At 36.0% G+C, this 23,160-nt stretch overlaps 2 protein-coding genes across 2 annotated transcripts in view; one reads left to right on the top strand and one right to left on the bottom strand.

Annotated features, from left to right (window-relative positions):
• Positions 1 to 4,022, top strand: part of LOC129779149 (E3 ubiquitin-protein ligase TRIM37-like) — a 46,990-nt gene extending 42,968 nt beyond the window's left edge. Inside the window, exon 3 of the mRNA XM_055786437.1 lies at positions 3,163 to 4,022. Within this exon, the coding sequence (XP_055642412.1) occupies positions 3,163 to 3,499 (337 nt within the window). The 3' untranslated portion in view covers positions 3,500 to 4,022. The remainder of the gene's footprint in view (positions 1 to 3,162) is intronic.
• Positions 1 to 23,160, bottom strand: part of LOC129779148 (zinc finger protein 267-like) — a 133,041-nt gene that overhangs the window by 43,479 nt on the left and 66,402 nt on the right. The window lies entirely within an intron of this gene.

Raw genomic sequence — 23,160 nt, 5'->3', positions numbered from 1 at the left:
TAAAAACCAAAACAAGACCTAATTCTATTCCAATGAAATACGCGATGAGGTTTCCCATGAAACTGATATGCGCGCTTACGAGCGCAGTAAGCATTTTATTTTATTGACCCCTTTCTCATCGAACATTGCATTCGATTGATTGACTATTTTTCCCCTGAAGTTAACTTGGCTCCTCCCAATGCATTGCTTAAAAACTCTACACAATTGTTTAGGAAGTTATGTTAAGACTTTTGAGTTTAGTGGTAAGTCAGTTCTAGCAAGACACTCCACGCGAACGGTCGCGTGGAGAACCTCTTTTTAAAGTTGTAATTTTAACATCAATAAACCAGTTTTCTACATTTAAAAGTGAGTGTTTATTTCATGAAGTGTGAACATACCAATTGACAAACTTGTATTATTGAGTGGCAATCATGAACATATAATAAGATAAAAAGATCTTATTAAGTGGCGACCTATTAAGTGGTATCTTATTAAATGGTGACAAATGACAGGTGAATGAACTATTAAAATGTTACCTTGTTAAACAAGGAAGTGAGACAAGTGAAAGTGATAGGGTAAACGTTAGAGTTACCACCCACACTATCCGAACGCACGAAGCCTATCTGTTTATACAAGACCCGACAGAACGAGGGCAAACTATATGTAAGGGCAAGCAAAAACAAGTATTTGTTTTCATTGTATAGATTAAGTTAGAAAATGCTTGTGGCCAAACTACGAAGTTACTGATCATCATAAATCTTAAAAGGGAAAAAGTCGATAGTTAATCTAGAACAAAACATGGCACAATATGCAGATTGCGTCTTGTGACTAAAAGTAAATATATGCACCATTTTGGATATATAGGAGGCGAGAGAATATTATACGCTCACTTCGGTTCTCGCGAGAAACGCAGAGCCGATTTTTATTTTTCGGTGAGTTATGATTGCCGAAAAATGGTCTCGTTTTCAGTGACTCCTTGATTAGAGATGGGCAAAACAGTTCACTTTGATGAACGGTTCACTCACTAACCGTTCATCTACGTGAATCAGTTCTTTTGAACCGTTCTTTCGCTCTTTCGTTCAGCGGTATTAAGAACAACATAGAATGTTGGCTGGAACCCAACATCAATAGACAGCTATTAATTGATATCGTTGGATTGGATAGTGTACGTATGGTATTTATGTAATAATTTGATGCGCACAAAATATGTGCAATTTTTCATATCCTCTTTTTGGACAACACACTGGTTCCATGTAAGATCATATTTCATTCAGAGAAAAATACAAACCATGATAACACGTATGCGCAATAGGCCAAACAATAGATTGAAAGCAACGAAAAAACTTTTTTCTTAACTTGCCCTCACTATGAGATTTTATGTTACCTAATTCATGAATCGCCCCAGCTTTCCCGGATTTTTTTTCTGATAATCAGGAAGTATATTAATATTACGCGAATTGAAAGAATACACGTAATTGAAAATATATAGTTTTGCTTTTAAAACTACGAAAATCTAATTTAATTTTTAACACAAAATTGAGTATACATTAACAAAATAAACCCTGCGTTAGATGCATTTTGCTCATCATGATAATATCGTTTTATTTTCCTAACAAGCGTTCTCGTTATATTTGTTCATTCCGTCCAGCGCAAATCAGTTCAGCTGCACTAGTTCGTTCGCAAACAGTTCGCCCGCAAACACTTCGTTCTCAAACAGTTCGTTTCCCAAACAGTTCACTCTCAATCAGTTCTTTCCCATACAGTTCACTCGCAAACAGTTCGTTCTGAACCAGTTCATTCACAAGCAGTTCACTCTCAAACAGTTCACTCGCAAACCGTTCTTTCGGAATCAGTTCGTTCACAAACCGTTCGCTCGCAATCAGTTCGTGGGGAGAACTACCGTTCTTTGGAATAGAACGACCGTTCGTTCACTCTTTTCGGCGAACTAGTTCGTTCGTACCGTTCGTGAACGGTTTGCCCATCTCTATCCTTGATGCCGATAATGGTTTTTCACTTCAGTACAGCTGAAAACATGCGGCAATATTGGGTTTCATCGTGAAGTGAACATGAGATGGATTAATATTTGTACAATTCACATGCTCTCCAAATGCAGATCGTTAGGATGCTGCTCTAACAGATTAATGTTTGTAAAGTTAGCTTTGATTTTTCGCTCCATATTTTCAGTACCAAATGAGAAACGAAAAAGCATTCTCGTTGAACTTCCGAGATACAGATTTTCGACATCTCTTTCTCTTTGAAAAAAAAATTTCGGTGAAAAGGAAGAGACGAAAATATCAACAATACACAGTTCATCGAAAACTAGATTGATTGAATGAATATTTATCGCACAGCCAAGCGAGAATTTCGATCTCTGGTTGCAACTTAATCAGGGCACTTGTGTTCCCAAGCATTAAGCGTTGACTCAATAATCGATATACATGTTGCACCATACTAGAAACGGTCTCATGGCATCGTATTTCATGGAACACCCATCGCGATAAGCAATTATATTCATTCGCTCTATCTATGAGTCATCCGCACACACCTAGAACATAGCGACAATGCGTTCACGTGTGCATATTGGTATTTGTCATTTCAATTCACTTACTTCTGATTGGATAATCAGTAAATAGCTGTTCCAGGTTTCTCCCACCAGTTTAACATGTTGTATTAGAAGTACTAGAATTAAGAACTTTCCTGATTGTAAAAGAACGTGAATAAAATGATTATGTTGTCAACCATCAAGGAGAGCAAACATCTCTTTATTTTAAACCAAATGAAAGAAAACAAATCCGTTAGTTAGTGTTACGTGTTTAATGCAATGTGTTGCGCTTTAATGGGGATATCTCGTGATGTAAAAAACAAATACATCACGAGATATCCCAAAGCATTAACGGGTGCAATAAAACTTAATGTATTTGTTTAGGACGGACTGCAAGTTACGTTATCGCTCACGTTAATGATGGAGAGGGACCAAATAGAAGATAGGATAATCTAACCGAAACCGATATGTACCCGGTTTCGAGAAAGAGAGAGGAGATATTCCTCATCCTTTATAATTAAGATCGTGTATATATTGTACAAATTTTGAAAATAACGTTAGTATGAAATCAGAACTCAAGCGAAAGCGTAAATTTTTTTCTTTTCATTAAGAGATTTTTTTCACTCTCTATTTACAAACAGGACCCTGCCAAAACTGAACACTTGGACAATTTACGGAACAGATGATATCAAAGACATTTCGGACGATCAGTGTTTAAGCAAAATCATCAAACGTCGATCAGGAAGATGTTCCTATGAAACCATTACAAATCATCTCCCTATCATAGAGATGGGACCGACTACATTACTGGTTAATCATGCAAATGGCACTATTTACAATACATGTGGTATCGCTGATAGGCAACTAATCAGTTCATACCTTACACAAACATACACAAACTGTTCTATATCATTCCAGGACTTCTCATTTACAAACAATATTGACAGTCGAAAATCCTGTATTCACACCGTCAATTAATTTGAACATCTCCAGGATACAGACATATGAGGCATATAACGTACAGGAGGTCCATCAGCTACACCTTCAAAACATCAAAAATTTGGATCATCTAAAGCTAACAACAAGTCGCGTTTCACGGTCAATACTGGGAGGACTTTCTTTTACCACATCTGCTATAATCATTTTGGGACTTTACGTTTTCATCAAAGCAAAGCACCAAGGAACTTCGATTCAAGTAGTAAACGGAGAACAACATAAGGCTCATGCAGAATTTCCGGCAAAAATTCATTATTATTAACCACGTAGGCAAGTTTGACGTTTAGGAATTCGCTACATCAGGCGATTGTTGAACCAGGAAGTCCAACACTTGAAAGGGGAGCAGTTACCACGGCACTCGGAGCAGCAGTTTCGTAGCGACACATTTTTGATGACCTGTCATCTAAACATTACTATATCCAAATATCCCTTAGCGCGAGCGATAGCGCATAAACAAAATAATAAACAACCGTAGAACAGATTGGCGAGGCTAAGTTAAGTTAAGATGAAGAAAATAAAATTAGATTCGTTTTGACTCTCCGGTAGAGCGGTCGAGCTTTTTTAAAAACAAAGAACGCCCGCATAAATTGTAACTTCCATCTGCACGTCATAAAGTATGAGTCACCCGCTTTATGACTTACCCGAAAACATTGCCTATGCAGTAACTAAACACCACGCTTGTATCAACATGTGTACGCTTCGTCACATGTTGAACATCACCGCGGAGAAAGGCTATACCATGCGGAGAGATCGAGATCAATATTAATTGTTACTGCCAAGAACTAGAAATAACCAATGTGAGTAATCAATCAATTCTTACAGTTAAAATAGGAAAATGTAAGTTACAAGTAGGAAATATAAATATTATAGATCCAATTAATATCACGGATATAGAAACTACAATCAATCTGTTATGTCCAATTATTGCATTCACTCTCCCGCTGTGCTGGATCAGTTCCCACAGTTCGCGCAGCGTGTGTCGAGTCAGCAGAGAGGAGTGTCAAATAGCGATAATGAAATGTAAACTGTAGGACTACGTGCCTCAGCGTTTGGGGCCCGCTTGTCGTCGCTTCAATTTGGAATGAATAAAATAAAGTTAGTATTATAGTGTAGGTCGTACAGCATGCATCGTGTTTGATTCGTTGTCATGGGCAACGAAAAGTCAAAAAGCCCGGCTGAGGAGATAATAATATCCCCACAGCAATAATCTCAACAAAATCTGGTGCCACCGCCGGCACCAGAAGAAATCTCATCTGCCCAGATAATTGCCGGTTGCTGCATACTAATCATAATTGACATAGCTCTTCAGTTTATCCCTCAATCACACAACGCAAAAACACAACGTAGGACTACCGTGGAGATGATCAATTCCAACATCAACACAATCTTTTGACTACAGTGATCTATAAGAAGTCAGATGATCCCTTTGTTCAAATTTCTAAACATAATATTAAGCAATTATACGCTTATTTAATGCAAATCAAGCCGCAGAGATCCCGCCATCCACGCAGCATCGAAATAATTGGAACAGTCTGGAAATGGATCGGTGAAACACCTGATGCTAAAGATTTACGTGTCATCAATCAAATTATGAATGAATAAATTGAAAGTAACAACAAGCAATATCAAATAAACGACCAGATAGACAAAAGATTTCAATTATTAAAAAATGCATTAACTGCAATAATTGAAGGTAAAATCAATAACGATATTTTATAACGATATATATAACAATAATTCTTTACGATATGGAGACGCTAAGAACAGTGACCAAAATCGATACTATCAACAAGATCCTAGAAGACACACAAAAATTCATAATGCTATCAAAAATCTCATTAACAAGCAACAAGATACAGTTATGAGTGCACCAGAACCCATAAACGAGGAAACATAAATCAACAACATAAGTACCTACACCGAGCATGCAGAAAACGGATCACAACCAATTGAAGATTGAACAGATGCCGGTCAATAGACCTCCAGCCACGTACCATTTCCAAAGCCACATGTAGGGAACAATAGATTAGTTTTTTTCAGTCTCAGTTTGAATCGACCCTCCGTAGTGTTAAGACAAGATAAACAAAAAAAAAGTGAAATAAAAAAGTCAATGTCAAAGTCAATTTAATCGGACTCATTATTATATAGTTATGGGCTGAGTTACCACTCAGTCAGCACATAGCAAAACCAAGCCATCCAGTCTGCACCAAACGGCGCCCCACGCCACCCAGCCAACACGCACGATCAGCACAATACAGCATCACGCCAGTCATCCGCCACGTGATTGCACGATCAGCAATCACAACCGATAAAGAGAACCACAACCGAGTGATTCCCTCTCTTGTGTTTTAGCAGTCCAGTAGTTAGGTCTATTAGTATTTGAATTTTTGTCTAACACTTCACGTAGGGAGTATCGCGTTTATATTCCTTCTCATGTAGTAGAGATTTAATGAGAATTAGCGCAACACCGGCCAACCAATTAAAAAAAAAATTTGTTTGTAACAATTCTTAAATAAATTACTCTTAAGTCAGATGTCGTAGGGTGAGTTGTTAATTTACGAAAGCCCAGAACGGGTCTTTAACTGGCGCTGTGTTAATAACGCGACACAGATACAGATCTGTCAAAGTAGGATCTGCGTTCAGTGTTCCTTCCGCGAGTGTTGTGAAGTTCTAGTCCAGCCGATTCATCGAGGGAACAATCATGTTCTGCAGGGACTGCTTCGAGGGTACATCGAAGATTTGTTAATTCACCCCGTACGAAGGATCCGACGCAGGTTTACCAGCAAAAATACCCATAATTATTACGTGAGAAATATTCTTCCTTTTAGTTGAACAGTGTTATTGAAATTAATGCGCAATCATGGTGTTACGGACCCAGTAAAATTGAAAATTATCAAATGATAGGAGCGCTTCCAGGCGCAATGTAAATTTTGATATAGTAGATCATGAAAAGCAATAAACCCTCCGGGGGAAAACACAATCAAGTGGCTTAGGTCTTCCTTCCACGGCAAATACAGATGCCGATGCGAATAGAAGAATCATAAATAAATAAAAAGGGTCTCAAGATAACATCAGACGGCGTGTAGACGCACTTGTTTACTTTAGATTCTTGCGGTAGCGTAGATTAGCCTGTAGCGACCCGGATTTGTCCGAAGCGGATGTATTTAGTTAATTTGAAAACCCCGTTGTGAACATGGCACACTTTTGGGGGTTGTGAAATAATTTGTCGCGCTACAGTTAGTTTTTGTTTGTTTATTGTGTGGTCGCTTGCGCGCGCGGAAGTTCAGCGTGACGATGCAACGGTGAGCCGGCGGTATCGTTAGTTTGTTTATTGTGCGATCGCTTGCGTGCGCGGAAGCTCAGCGCGACGACCGCACGCCCTAGGTTTTAAGTTAGTAAATAAGAAATTGTGATTGTAAACAAAAGAAGTTAATAAAAAGTACTGAGCCAGTCGGGCGCGAGTTAGCAACGGAGGTACCCGGGCGGCGACAGCAACAATTTGCTGACAACAACATTGGCGGTCGTTGGCAATCGAGCTAGCAGAACGGGGTCATCGAAGTATGCTGACGACAACTTTGGATCAATAAACTTTTCGTTTTCGGCGTGGATAAGCAGAGTCACGAAACTGTAACTCTGCATTATGAACTGTAGAAAAATTTAAATAATCAAATAAAAGTTAGTTAGTGCTAGGCTATCGACAAGTGTGGTCGCGTTTTTTAAAAAGATTATCACGTCCGTGAAATCTTAACTCGCGGTAAGCAGTGCGCAGTTGGTCAGAACGCTAGATATCGTCTGTTACGGACCCAGTAAAATTGAAAATAATAAAAAGATAGGAGCGCTTCCAGGCGCAAGTAAATTTTGATATTGCAGCGCATTTGGCGCAATTAAATTAAATCAAATACTTGATGCCAGCCAAAAGAGATAATAATTTGTTTGTAAACAGATTTAGGCGAGCATATGTTTTGACTCCGCCTGGGTCTGTATGAGATAAGACCCTCCGGGGGAAAATATACTCAAGCGGCTTAGATAGAAAAACGGCAACAGAAAAATTCCCCGGCTGGCAATCTTATCTACTTGAATCCGCCTTTCGGGTGTCAAACATGTGAAACACGAGGCGAGAGTACTCGATAGGGACCACCAAAGGGTGGTGATTTACGATAGGCGTAAACATGCGCGAAGCGCACTAATTTGTTTAGGACCCGTCCTCTTCGGCACACCAGAGATAAGCGCGAATGACGGGAGAAGCATAGGGCCACAACCAAGTGGAAAAGGTTCCATGTGGTAAATACAGATAACCGATGTGTTTCGGTTATCTGAGTAGGAAACAGCTGGGAAAAAACCCACGCTGCGAAATTCGAGGGCAGATAACCACGTGGTTGGTTATCTGTAAGAGTAGGAAAGGGAGATTGTTTTTCTCCTTCAAAATTGTATATATAGTCTAAGTCAGTCCATTTCAAAAGTAGTTCATTTCTGTAGTTCAATTCATATGTTCAATTAAAATGTTCATTTCTGTAGTTCAATTCATATGTTCAATTAAAAAATCCATTTCTGTAGTCCAATTCTAAAGTTAAAATAAACTTAGTTCGTTTAAATAGATTCAAGTGAATATCTGTATTTAAAACCAGCAAATTCGTTAAATCCGAAACCTCTCACCAGCGTTGGCAACCGAGGCGCCACGCCACAAAAGGTATACAACCAAACAAATCCCAAATCCGAAAGCAGACTACTTCCTTCAATTCGACGGACCGCACTGGAGCCGGCTGAATTTGAAGTTTTGTGGCTGCCCTAGCCGGGATTTGTTAAAACAAAGGGGCTTGTCCCATTAACAAAATAAAAGTCTTGCTAGGCAAGCATCTAGGGGAATAATTCCCTTAGATTTTTTACATCGTCTTTTCTCTGACTAAAAAGAAAAACCAGTGCTACAGTTGGTGACAGCGGTGGGATAGAAGGGATAGGAGGCCGCAACTGAAAAATTCCTCGGCTGGCAATCTTATCTACTTGAACCCGCCTTTCGGGTGTCAATGATATTTACATATGAAACACGAGGCGAGAGTACTCGATAAGGACCACCAAGGGGTGGTGTTTTACGACAGGCGTAAGCATGCGCAAAGCGCACTAATTTGTTTAGGTCCCGTCCTCCTCGGCGCACCAAAGATAAGCGCGAATGACGGGAGAAGCATAGGACCGCAAACAAGTGGAAAAGTTCCATGCGGTAAATACAGATAACCGATATGTTTCGGTTATCTGAATCTGAAACAGCTGAAATTCGAAGGCAGATAACCACGTGGTTGGTTTTCTGTGAGAGTAGGAAAGGGAGATTGTTCTCTCCCTTAAATACATGTATATATAGTTTAAGTCTGGAAGAAATAAAGCAGTTCAATTTCAAATTTCAAATAGTCAATATCAAGTTCGCCAGAAGGAGGACCATTCAGCACCAGACGATCAGCACAGGCCGGGAAATTTTCAACGAGGAATCAAATTCTGTGATTCCAGGTAAGTATTCAAGCAATCCCATTTCCGAACGTAGATTACTTGCTTCTCTTCACCGGACCGCACTGGAGCTGGGCGAAGTTGAAGTTTTGTAACTACCCTAGCCGGGATTCGCTTGTTACAAAGGGGACTTGTCCTATTGTTGAAAAAGTCTTGCAATCACAAGCCAGCATCTAGGGAAATATTTTCCCTAGATTTTTACACATGGTGTTACACATCGATAGCTTGTGTTACTAGTTAATAAATAAGTACGAGAAGTGTTGTATTTTTGTATTAACTCATTAAAAAAAATTAACACGATTTCGCCTACTAATTCACGGTTACACATTATATACCACAAAAATCAAAATGACTAAAAAAGGAAAAGCAGTGAAAATTTACAAATAAACTTATGCTAACAAGAAACATGAGCGAAGAACTCACAAGAAAAATAGAAAAATCTGAACAGTTGCTCCAACAGCAATGAGAGCAAATTGAATTGCTACAAAACCAAGCTCATAATTCGAAACAGCACTGACTGAGACACAAAAGTTTTACCAGCTTGGATCACTTCAGTCGAGAAAAAAATTAGAATGCGCAAAGAAAATGGTGCCTGAAATTCGAGACAAAATTACGGAAAAAGTTAATGAAGTTTTAACTAATAATAGTACGATAAATTATTGGAATTCTATTAAACAATGTTCGAAGGAAAGATTCGGTGACAAACGCGATCTGTCAACAATTCTAAATAAAATTCGCCATTTTAGACACGGGGAGTTGAGTGTCAAAGCTGTCTGCTATCATTGTGTAGCGTAACAGTTTTTTAAAAATCTTAGAACGATCACAAGAAACGAAAAGAAATTCGCATGGCGACCGTGACTATTTTCCTGTTTAGCATTTTTTTTGTTTTCGGCAAATGACGGTGAAATTTCACCAGAGACACCAATAGTCCAAGTGATGAAAAAGTTGAAATAGTGAAGCTCACTAGGTCGAAGTGAAGAAAATTTGAAATGAGGAACAAACAGCTGTCCAAGTGCTATCAATGAAATTTTAAAATAGGAAAAACTCCACACACCCTATTGGGAATTAACTTTTGGAATTAATTTTCAGAATATGTTCAATCATGATTATGTTCTGGACTCTCAACGTGAGCAGTCACGTTATAGTTTGGTTAAGATTCTGGTCACGAATAGTCATGACTTTAAATGAATATGAAGTCGTTTCATAAAAAGTCAAAGTTAACAAAAGTGAAGTTAGTTAATTTGTTTTTCTAAATTATTTCATGACAATAGTGCCTTGTATAGTTTTTGTTTCCCCAAAAATATTTATTTTGAACGATTTTTACAAAGCGATAAAAATTCATTTGTAGAAACTGAATCTGAAGAACTAAAAATGGCAGACATTCTGAAGATGGACTATGTGCAAATTTTCAATGGAATAGCTGCGTCACTCAATTGTTTCGTATGCATTTTAGACGCGTTGCATACTAGTGAAAAGATCGTGACTCCCGCTGAAGTACTAATTTTTGTTGCGACAATTATTCATTGTGAATTATCCGACTCAGTTCGAGAAAAAATAATGGGCGTCGAGTTAAAATCTTGGGCTCAGTTAAACACTATTTTACTGGAGAAATTCAAACCGGGTCCAACGCGCATCCACATCATGTTGACAGAATTGTCGAGTTTTGTCATAAATCAAGGCGAATGTTTATTTGATTTTTCCGATAGATTATTATTCAAAATTAAAGAAATCAAATTGATTTGTGGAAATGAGTCAGAAATGCTTTTAAAATTTGCTGAATCTAGTGCAATTGAAAAATTAAGAAATGGTTGTTCTCTAATTGTTGTTTATGAAGGATAATGGTGTTTCAAACCTGGCAATCAAGTTGATACAATTGATTCAAAAGCTCGAAGAGAAATAAGCGGTAACGCAACTTCAAGATTAAATTCAAACCTCAATTTAGACAAGAAAGAAACAGACAACATTTTTCAAATTACCGACAGAATTCAATTCAGAGGTAATAATAATTATCAATCCTAAAAATCAAATCAGAATCAGAATCAGAATTTCAATAATGGATCTTCAAAAAGTAGATCCAATAACAATTGTGTGAATAAAGAAAACATACAAAGAACAAATTATAGGCAATATCCTATACTTAATTTTCGATCGATTAAATATCAAACTAATCTTAAAGAAGCAGGACAAGAATTAGACAACCATGAAGATATTTTACCTCGCCCTAATCACAACAAATGTCCACCAGAAAAAAGAATTGAGTTAATTTTTTCGGAGGAATTGCCAGCGAACAAGTATACCGCAGGGAAACTATGAATGTGAATATTTTTTCAGGAACTGGTACATGGACAAGCATTACAAAATAAAGAGCATCATCTACAATTAATTCCAAAATAATTGGTATTGATTACCATAGCAACTTTCTCGAACAATAAGGATTTGTAGGACTGTAGATGTGATTTCAAGTGAAACAAACGGTCAAACAATGAGGAATAGTTTGGAAAAAAGCGACATCGAGCATATTGTCTGGTCGTGTATCGGGCACTGAGAGTACAAGGCAGACAATCGGATCTTCCCGTCCGGGATATCTTAGGTAGCCGTGATCCTGATCTTCTGATCCGTCCAGTAATGAACACTAGAGTTATTTTGTGTAGAGTTAAGGAAATTAATGTAAAAATGGTAACGCAACTTCAAGATTAAATTCAACCCTCAATTTAAACAAGAAAGAAACAGACAACATTTTTCAAATTACCGACAGAATTCAATTCAGAGGTAATAATAATTATCAATCCTAAAAATCAAATCAGAATCAGAATCAGAATTTCAATAATGGATCTTCAAAAAGTAGATCCAATAACAATTGTGTGAATCAAGAAAACATACAAAGAACAAATTATAGGCAATATCCTATACTTAATTTTCGATCGATTAACTATCAAACTAATCTTAAAGAAGCAGGACAAGAATTAGACAACCATGAAGATATTTTACCTCGCCCTAATCACAACAAATGTCCACCAGAAAAAAGAATTGAGTTAAATTTTTCGGAGGAATTGCCAGTGTAGTATGATTTCAAACCCCGTTCCAAAGTCCATCTTAAAACTCCCAATATACAAATTATCTCATTATCTTCTCCTCATAAGCAATTGATTGTTTCAAAATAAATGACTCATGCGTGGTCACTTCAATTTACGATTCCCACGAAACATTCCTCAAGCGCAACTGCATTATTTCGTTAATTGTTTTTCTCCCACATTCGTCCATGTAAACAAGCCAACATGCGTGGGCGATATGAATGCACCCTTACATCATGTCGCGCGCAGCTAAAGGCAATAAACCAATATCCAAAACAAACCCAGTTCTATTCTGATTAAATACGCGACCGTACACAAAGTCGTCGTGACACTTTACGATTTCTCATGAAATCGATATGCGCGCTTATGAGCGCAGTAAGCAATTCTATTTCTTGACACCATTCACATCGAACACTGCATTCGATTGATTGGCTATTCCCCTTTGAAATCGACTTGGCTCCTCCCAATGAAACTCTCCACAAACTGTTGGCTAAGTTAGCTTAAGACTTTTGTAACTAGCATTAAGTAAGTTCTTGTATGACACTCGACGCGGACGGCCGCGTGGAGCGACGAGAAATAAATAAAGTTCTTTTGAATAAAAGTATAACTTAATTAATAGTAATAGAAAACCAGCGAACAAGTATACCGCAGGGAAACTATGAATGTGAATATTTTTTCAGGAACTGGTACATGGACAAGCATTACAAAATAAAGAGCATCATCTACAATTAATTCCAAAATAATTGGTATTGATTACCATAGCAACTTTCTCGAACAATAAGGCTTTGTAGGACTGTAGATGTGATTTCAAGTGAAACAAACGGTCAAACAATGAGGAATAGTTTGGAAAAAAGCGACATCGAGCATATTGTCTGGTCGTGTATCGGGCACTGAGAGCACAAGGCAGACAATCGGATCTTCCCGTCCGGGATATCTTAGGTAGCCGTGATCCTGATCTTCTGATCCGTCCAGTAATAAACACCAGAGTTATTTTGTGTAGAGTTAAGGAAATTAATGTAAAAATGGTAACGCAACTTCAAGATTAAATTCAAACCTCAATTTAGACAAGAAAGAAACAGACAACATTTTTCAAATTAGCGACAGAATTCAATTCAGAGGTAATAATAATTATCAATCCTAAAAATCAAATCAGAATCAGAATCAGAATTTCAATAATGGATCTTCAAAAAGTAGATCCAATAACAATTGTGTGAATCAAGAAAACATGCAAAGAACAAATTATAGGCAATATCCTATACTTAATTTTCGATCGATTAAATATCAAACTAATCTTAAAGAAGCAGGACAAGAATTAGACAACCATGAAGATATTTTACCTCGCCCTAATCACAACAAATGTCCACCAGAAAAAAGAATTGAGTTAATTTTTTCGGAGGAATTGCCAGCGAACAAGTATACCGCAGGGAAACTATGAATGTGAATATTTTTTCAGGAACTGGTACATGGACAAGCATTACAAAATAAAGAGCATCATCTACAATTAATTCCAAAATAATTGGTATTGATTACCATAGCAACTTTCTCGAACAATAAGGCTTTGTAGGACTGTAGATGTGATTTCAAGTGAAACAAACGGTCAAACAATGAGGAATAGTTTGGAAAAAAGCGACATCGAACATATTGTCTGGTCGTGTATCGGGCACTGAGAGTACAAGGCAGACAATCGGATCTTCCCGTCCGGGATATCTTAGGTAGCCGTGATCCTGATCTTCTGATCCGTCCAGTAATGAACACTAGAGTTATTTTGTGTAGAGTTAAGGAAATTAATGTAAAAATGGTAACGCAACTTCAAGATTAAATTCAACCCTCAATTTAGACAAGAAAGAAACAGACAACATTTTTCAAATTACCGACAGAATTCAATTCAGAGGTAATAATAATTATCAATCCTAAAAATCAAATCAGAATCAGAATCAGAATTTCAATAATGGATCTTCAAAAAGTAGATCCAATAACAATTGTGTGAATCAAGAAAACATACAAAGAACAAATTATAGGTAATATCCTATACTTAATTTTCGATCGATTAACTATCAAACTAATCTTAAAGAAGCAGGACAAGAATTAGACAACCATGAAGATATTTTACCTCGCCCTAATCACAACAAATGTCCACCAGAAAAAAGAATTGAGTTAAATTTTTCGGAGGAATTGCCAGTGTAGTATGATTTCAAACCCCGTTCCAAAGTCCATCTTAAAACTCCCAATATACAAATTATCTCATTATCTTCTCCTCATAAGCAATTGATTGTTTCAAAATAAATGACTCATGCGTGGTCACTTCAATTTACGATTCCCACGAAACATTCCTCAAGCGCAACTGCATTATTTCGTTAATTGTTTTTCTCCCACATTCGTCCATGTAAACAAGCCAACATGCGCGGGCGATATGAATGCACCCTTACATCATGTCGCGCGCAGCTAAAGGCAATAAACCAAAATCCAAAACAAACCCAGTTCTATTCTGATTAAATACGCGACCGTACACAAAGTCGTCGTGACACTTTACGATTTCTCATGAAATCGATATGCGCGCTTATGAGCGCAGTAAGCAATTCTATTTCTTGACACCATTCACATCGAACACTGCATTCGATTGATTGGCTATTCCCCTTTGAAATCGACTTGGCTCCTCCCAATGAAACTCTCCACAAACTGTTGGCTAAGTTAGCTTAAGACTTTTGTAACTAGCATTAAGTAAGTTCTTGTATGACACTCGACGCGGACGGCCGCGTGGAGCGACGAGAAATAAATAAAGTTCTTTTGAATAAAAGTATAACTTAATTAATAGTAATAGAAAACCAGCGAACAAGTATACCGCAGGGAAACTATGAATGTGAATATTTTTTCAGGAACTGGTACATGGACAAGCATTACAAAATAAAGAGCATCATCTACAATTAATTCCAAAATAATTGGTATTGATTACCATAGCAACTTTCTCGAACAATAAGGCTTTGTAGGACTGTAGATGTGATTTCAAGTGAAACAAACGGTCAAACAATGAGGAATAGTTTGGAAAAAAGCGACATCGAGCATATTGTCTGGTCGTGTATCGGGCACTGAGAGCACAAGGCAGACAATCGGATCTTCCCGTCCGGGATATCTTAGGTAGCCGTGATCCTGATCTTCTGATCCGTCCAGTAATGAACACTAGAGTTATTTTGTGTAGAGTTAAGGAAATTAATGTAAAAATGGTAACGCAACTTCAAGATTAAATTCAAACCTCAATTTAGACAAGAAAGAAACAGACAACATTTTTCAAATTACCGACAGAATTCAATTCAGAGGTAATAATAATTATCAATCCTAAAAATCAAATCAGAATCAGAATCAGAATTTCAATAATGGATCTTCAAAAAGTAGATCCAATAACAATTGTGTGAATCAAGAAAACATACAAAGAACAAATTATAGGCAATATCCTATACTTAATTTTCGATCGATTAACTATCAAACTAATCTTAAAGAAGCAGGACAAGAATTAGACAACCATGAAGATATTTTACCTCGCCCTAATCACAACAAATGTCCACCAGAAAAAAGAATTGAGTTAAATTTTTCGGAGGAATTGCCAGTGTAGTATCATTTCAAACCCCGTTCCAAAGTCCATCTTAAAACTCCCAATATACAAATTATCTCATTATCTTCTCCTCATAAGCAATTGATTGTTTCAAAATAAATGACTCATGCGTGGTCACTTCAATTTACGATTCCCACGAAACATTCCTCAAGCGCAACTGCATTATTTCGTTAATTGTTTTTCTCCCACATTCGTCCATGTAAACAAGCCAACATGCGCGGGCGATATGAATGCACCCTTACATCATGTCGCGCGCAGCTAAAGGCAATAAACCAAAATCCAAAACAAACCCAGTTCTATTCTGATTAAATACGCGACCGTACACAAAGTCGTCGTGACACTTTACGATTTCTCATGAAATCGATATGCGCGCTTATGAGCGCAGTAAGCAATTCTATTTCTTGACACCATTCACATCGAACACTGCATTCGATTGATTGGCTATTCCCCTTTGAAATCGACTTGGCTCCTCCCAATGAAACTCTCCACAAACTGTTGGCTAAGTTAGCTTAAGACTTTTGTAACTAGCATTAAGTAAGTTCTTGTATGACACTCGACGCGGACGGCCGCGTGGAGCGACGAGAAATAAATAAAGTTCTTTTGAATAAAAGTATAACTTAATTAACAGTAATAGAAAATGGCGACCGTGACAGGAATGCAAATAGGAACAGGAATGCAAATTTTAGACGGAGTCTAGACTTAATGAGTATGCTTCAGTGAACGAAAAAATTACGTGCCAACTCTACGGAAATAACGGCACCAGAGTGTAATTAGCATGCGCAGACAAAAAGCGTTTATTACCGATAATGATCCCAAAATCGAGCAATAACAAGTGAAAAAAAAACGGTTGCGAAAAAAAAGAGACAAGCAGCAGATTGTGTCGAGTGTGAGATCTTTGGAGGCAGTGAATGTGTGGCAACAGGAAAATCGTCGACTCAGAAGGAGGTTCCCGGACGCGAATCATCCGCCAGTGGTAATGGTTCGCAAGTGGTCCTGATTTGTATCCCCCACGAGTGAAGACGGAATTGTGAAGCGGAGCCGTATTCCAGTGTGAGCAGTGAAAGCAACGTTCCAGCAGCATGCAGCCTATGTGCAATTAGTGCAGAAACTGTGAATATCATCATCAGCCAGGAAAGTTTTGGTGTGGTTCGATCCGCAGCAAGCAGCATGAGCAGCAAGCAAAGTGAGCGGTGAATCAAGCGACGGTGGTCCAAGGACAGTACTCAAGTAAATGATTAAAATAGTTTTTTATATATCTGTAGATTATACTCGAGGGAATGCAAATAGCACCCAACAAAAAAAAACCCCTACACAAAACAAAACAAAATTGAGTGAAGTTCATTTAAGAAAATTTTTTTTTGATTACACAAGAATGATATGATGAAATAAGAGTGATTTATACAAAAGAAACAAAAAAAAAATGGGGAAGACTTAATAAATGAAATACAAGTGAATCATATACAATTAAATAATTGTTATCATTTAAATTGCAGTAGCAATTAATGAAATACGAATGTAATACGAATATTATTATTTTTTTTTCTCTCTAAAAACGAATATTAAGAAAACGAACTAATATGGGATTAATTAATACAAAGAAGGTTACAAATTCAGGAGACCCTCAGGTTACGGTCCTTAACTATCTCGAACAACATTCGCAGTTTCACGAGACTAATGAGACTATCCTGTGTGTAGTTCTAGTTATCGTACTATTGCTTGCGATTGCAAAAATTTATAAGGCATATAAAAATTGTACCCGATCGGAAGCTCTGAGAGCAGCAAGATCTGTTGCTGGACTACAAGAGACAGCTTGAAATATACATATATATACCTTATTATTATTTTTTTTTGCAAATTTTTGTAATTCTGATAAAAGAACGAATACGAAAATGATTAAAGACGAGCTCCAAGAGTTCCTAGAATTATTGGAAGCGGTTAGCAAGGGCAAAGGCGAAGGACCTTTCGCACCCGATAATGAAGTATTTGAACACTGCAATAATCCTAATACATGGGAAGATGTACTAGAATCGATGAATTACCCGGAGATGATCCAATCACTTGGTTAAAACTCCCAGGACAAAAGAAAAGAAGAAAGCAGAGATTAGCTAACAAACGAAATAAGAATCAAAAGAAATACTAGTTAATAAACAGAAAAGGCATTATAATCGCAATATCTTGTATTTTATTATTATGAAAGAACAAATACTATACGAAGTAAATATATAATGAGTTGTGTTAGAGTCGTATAATGAAATTTGTAAGAACTATGTGTTAAATGGACCAACTGAAGGAAATTGAATCATATCTAAAAAAGGAATACCAGAATTTAAATAAAAATAAAAACAGACCACGAACATTGCATAATATAGAATCTAAAAGGCAACAATTGCAAGAAAATATAGCCAAATATAGAACTGTATTAAAATCGTTTGAATATCGACTAGGAGCATCAGTTTGGAATGATGAAGTTGAAACTTATGGTGCTCTGAAACAAATATACCAGAAAGCCATAAAAATTTTAGATGAATCAGAAGTAATACAAAGGGAATACGACAGTGAACCGGAAACATATGGAAAATCCAGTTGTTCGTTACACCCTTTCAAATTAAACACTGAAGACTCATTATTAAGAGTAAAAAGCGAAATTAATTTGATTAAAAAGAGAATCAAATTAAAAATACTGGTAAAAATTTTAATTTGGTATTTCAAAACACGTAAACCAAGCAAAATGGCATTAAGCATCAAAACAGCTGCTGAATTGGCAACACTAATACCCACCTATGATGGAAGTCTAGGTGGAGTAAGATGTTTTATAGATGCAGTTAATCTGACTAGTACAATAGTACCAGAGGAAAATAAGGCTGCAGCTATTCAAATAATCTTGACGAAATTGAGTGGTAAAGCGAGAAATTTATTCTCCGCCACCCCAACTGATTATGACGAAATCACAACGCGAATAAAATCAAATTGTGAAGAAAAAGGGACTTCTGATTTAGCAGTAGCTAATCTGAAAAATTTGAAATTGAAATCTGTTAATGAAATCGAGAATTTTACAAAACAACTCGAGGTTCTAACAGATAAATTGAAAGACACTTATATTAGAGAACAAATTCCTGACAATGTGGCTAGGAAAATGTCTCAAAAGACAGCCATTCAGACCCTTATAAATGAAACATCAAATAAGGAAACAAAAATGATGCTGAAGATTGGTAAATTTGATAATCTCCAAGAAGCCATCAATGTCATGGTGGAGAATGAGAAAACGGAAAATAGAGACACAAATGCCGTAGTACTACATTCGATCAAAAACAGACAACCAAATAATTTTGGTCAGAATAATAACAAATATATAAATCGCAATTCTAACCATAGAAATCCAATGATGAACGACCGATTTAATCAGAGAAATTATTCTCAAGGCAGATATCAGAATAGATATCCAAATAACAACAGAAACTTCAATCCTAATTGGCAACAATATCCCGTTAGTAGAAATTTCAACCAAGGCTCTCAACAATACTCTTCTCAAAGAAATTTCAACCAAAATATTAATAGAAATCCTAACGGAACTTTCAATAGAAACAACATTCCAACGAGAATGTACGTTGCTAATCAGCATGACATTCCTCGACTGAATAATCATACAAGCAATAATCGATTTTATCCACAGAACGAATCAGATAATAATTGCCAAGCTTTGATACCGTTCAACAACAATAATACAAATAACCATAACAATCAACCGACACAATCAGGAAATTACAATCCCGATTATTTTTTAGCCAACCAGTAACAATTGAGCACAGATGTCGACTAACTGGGCAATTGTTACGGTCAGGCTCACCGATTTTGACAATAAATTTAAATGCATCAAACTTTATTCAGGTCAAAGTGCACATGACTGGAAACAAAGTATGCAATCTGATCATAGACACCGGTGCAGATATTTCGTTGTTTAAAGCACGAAATATTCTCCCAAATCAACCTGTAAATATTAATAATAAAATAAAATTAACCGGAATTACGGAAAATAGCGTAGAAACTTTAGGAATAACAAATACAGCTATGTGTTTTAATAATACTTTAACTTTAAATCATGATTTTCATCTAGTTACCGCAGACTTACCAATACAAGCAGACGGTATACTAGGACGAGATTTTTTAATAAATTTTAAGTGCTTAATAGATTACGAACATTGGCTACTTACCTTTAATATAGCTAATATACAGATTTCAATACCAATTGAAGATAATTTAAAAGAAGGCTTCATGTTACCAAGCCGAAGTGAAGTAGTTAGAAGGATACCGTATTTGAATATTATAGAAGATATGGTAGTTCATTCAGAAGAAATTTATCCAGGAGTTTTCTGTGGAAATACTATAATTTCACCAGCAAAACCCTATGTAAAATTTGTAAATACAACAAGCAAACCTTTGTATATACACTATTCAGAATTTAAACCTACTTTAAGTATTTTAAATAATTACTCAATACTTAATGGTAATAACAAAAAACTTAATAGTGATAGATTCGATGAAATTTTTAAGACCATTGATACAGAAAAAATTCCCATATATGCTAAAGACAAGTTTAAAAATTTAATTAGTAGATATCAAGATATATTTTGTCTTCCGGAAGAGGATGTGACCCAAAACAATTTCTATTCGCAGAATATCGTTCTGAACGACAAAGTTCCAGTATATATTCCTAATTACAAGACAATTCATGCTCAACATAATGAAATAAATAGACAGGTGAATAAAATGTTAGAGAGTAATATAATCGAACCCTCGGTTTCACCATATAATTCACCAATTCTTCTAGTACCAAAAAAATCTTGTGATAATGACAAGAAATGGCGTTTAGTTGTCGACTTCAGACAACTAAACAAGAAAATTTTAGCAGACAAATTTCCTCTACCAAGAATTGATGATATTTTAGACCAACTTGGAAGAGCAAAATATTTTTCAACTTTAGATCTCATGTCAGGATTTCATCAAATACCTTTGGATACTGAGTCTAGAAAATTTACAGCATTTTCAACACAAAACGGACATTATCAATTTACGAGATTACCGTTTGGATTAAATATAAGTCCAAACAGTTTTCAACGCATGATGACCATAGCAATGGCCGGTTTAACCGCAGAAATATCTTTCATTTATATCGACGACATTATCGTCACGGGATGTTCAGTTAATCATCACATTTCAAATTTGACTCAAGTTTTTGAACGATTAAGATTTTATAGTTTGAAGCTCAACGCTCAAAAATGCATATTCTTTAGCACAGAAGTTACCTTCCTAGGTCATAAAATAACAGAATATGGCATGTTACCGGATGATACTAAATTCTCAGCAATTCAAAATTATCCAATTCCAAAAAATGCAGATGAAGTTAGAAGATTCGTTGCATTTTGTAATTATTATCGAAAATTTGTACCAAATTTTGCATTGATTGCAAATCCTCTTAACCAACTTCTGAAAAAGGATTCAAAATTTATTTGGACAGATAATTGCCAAAATGCATTTAACATATTACGAAATTCATTAATGTCACCTAGATTACTCCAATATCCAGATTTTACGAAGCAATTTATATTAACAACAGATGCTTCAGACATAGGTTGTGGAGCTGTATTGTCACAACAAACACCAAATGGAAATTTACCAATAGCATTTGCAAGTAAAACTTTTACACTTGGCGAGAAAAATAAACCAGTTATTCTGAAGGAATTAACAGCTATACATTGGGCTATAAATTATTTCAAACCTTAACTATACGGTAGAAAATTTTTAGTGCAAACAGATCATAGACCATTGGTTTATCTGTTCGGAATGAAAAATCCAACGTCAAAATTAACCAAAATGCGTCTTGATTTAGAAGAATATGATTTTACAATTGAATATATATCAGAAAAATCTAACGTAGGAGCCGATGCTTTGTCAAGAATAATAACAACCTCTGACGAACTAAAGAAATTAAACATATTAGGAGTAAGCACGAGAGCAATGACTCGTAACATAAAAAACGACGATAGTATAGGAACATCATCTCATAAAGAGATTTCTGTACCAAGAGAACTTGATCACTTCTCTACGTACATGACAAACAACCCATCAGAAACCAACAAATTAATCAAACTTGGAACAAAAGTTGACAAAAATGAAATGAAATTTATATTGAAGAAAAATAATAAAATTCTTGCGCTAGTGCAGCAACAAATTTTCAATGGAAGTCAGACATTAGAATCTGCACTTCTAAAAGTCGAAGAATCAATGATTAAAATGAACCAAAGGAAATTAGCGCTGTCAACTAAAGATGAAATTTTTAAAATGATATCAATTGAAAACTTTAAAATATTAGCAAATGCACAAGTGTATTCAATTGAAATTATTATTTACAATCCACCAATATTTGTAACAAAAAAGGAAGATATTCAAAAAATATTATACAACTATCACAATACACCTACTGGAGGACATATTGGTCAACATAGATTATACCTTCAAGTAAGAGAAATGTACAATTGGAGCAATATGAAAAGATCGATTGCAGAATTCATTAAGGCCTGTGAATTATGCAAACGAAACAAAATCATAAAGTATACCAAGGAAAAACAAGTGGTAACAACAACGTCATCCTACCCATTCGAAGTTATTTCCATAGACACTGTTGGACCTTTGCCTAGAAGTCACAACAACAATAGATATGCAGTTAGTATTCAATGCGATTTGACAAAATATGTCGTATTGATTCCGGTACCCACAAAAGAAGCTAACGTAATTGCTAAGGCGTTAGTAGACAATTTTATTTTAACTTACGGAACATTTTTAATTTTACGCTCTGATCAAGGAACTGAATACAATAATGAAGTCTTTGAGCAGATCTGTAAAATGCTTAAAGTCGAACAAAAATTTAGTACAGCTTATCACCCTCAGACGATAGGATCGTTAGAGAGAAATCACAGGTGTTTAAATGAATACCTGAGATCTTTCGTTAACGAACATCAAACTGATTGGGACGAATGGTTAAAATTCTATTCTTTCAATTATAATACAACCCCACATTCAGATCATGGATTTACCCCTCATGAACTTATTTTTGGAAATAAAGCTAAACTACCACATGAATTATTCGAAAAAGGAACAGAACCAATATATAATTTTGAACAATATAGTAAAGAATTAAAATTTAAAATACAACGATCTAACGAAATAGCAAAAGACAAGTTAATTAAGCAGAAAATTCAAAGAGCAAGCAACTCAGAAAACAATAGTAACCCAATTCATTTAAATATTAATGACAAAGTTTATCTAAAAATAGAAAACAGAAGAAAACTTGATCCATTCTATGACGGACCATATATAGTTCAAGAAATACTAGATACAAACTGCAGGATTCAGAACCCCAAAACAGAACATACACAGACAGTACACAAAAACAGGTTAATAAAAATATAAAATCAAACAACATT

This window comes from Toxorhynchites rutilus, chromosome 3 (genome assembly GCF_029784135.1).
Source record: "Toxorhynchites rutilus septentrionalis strain SRP chromosome 3, ASM2978413v1, whole genome shotgun sequence".
Lineage (NCBI taxonomy): Eukaryota > Metazoa > Arthropoda > Insecta > Diptera > Culicidae > Toxorhynchites > Toxorhynchites rutilus.
Note: the sequence above shows the minus strand (reverse complement) of the source record. Positions and strands in the feature narration are given on the sequence as shown.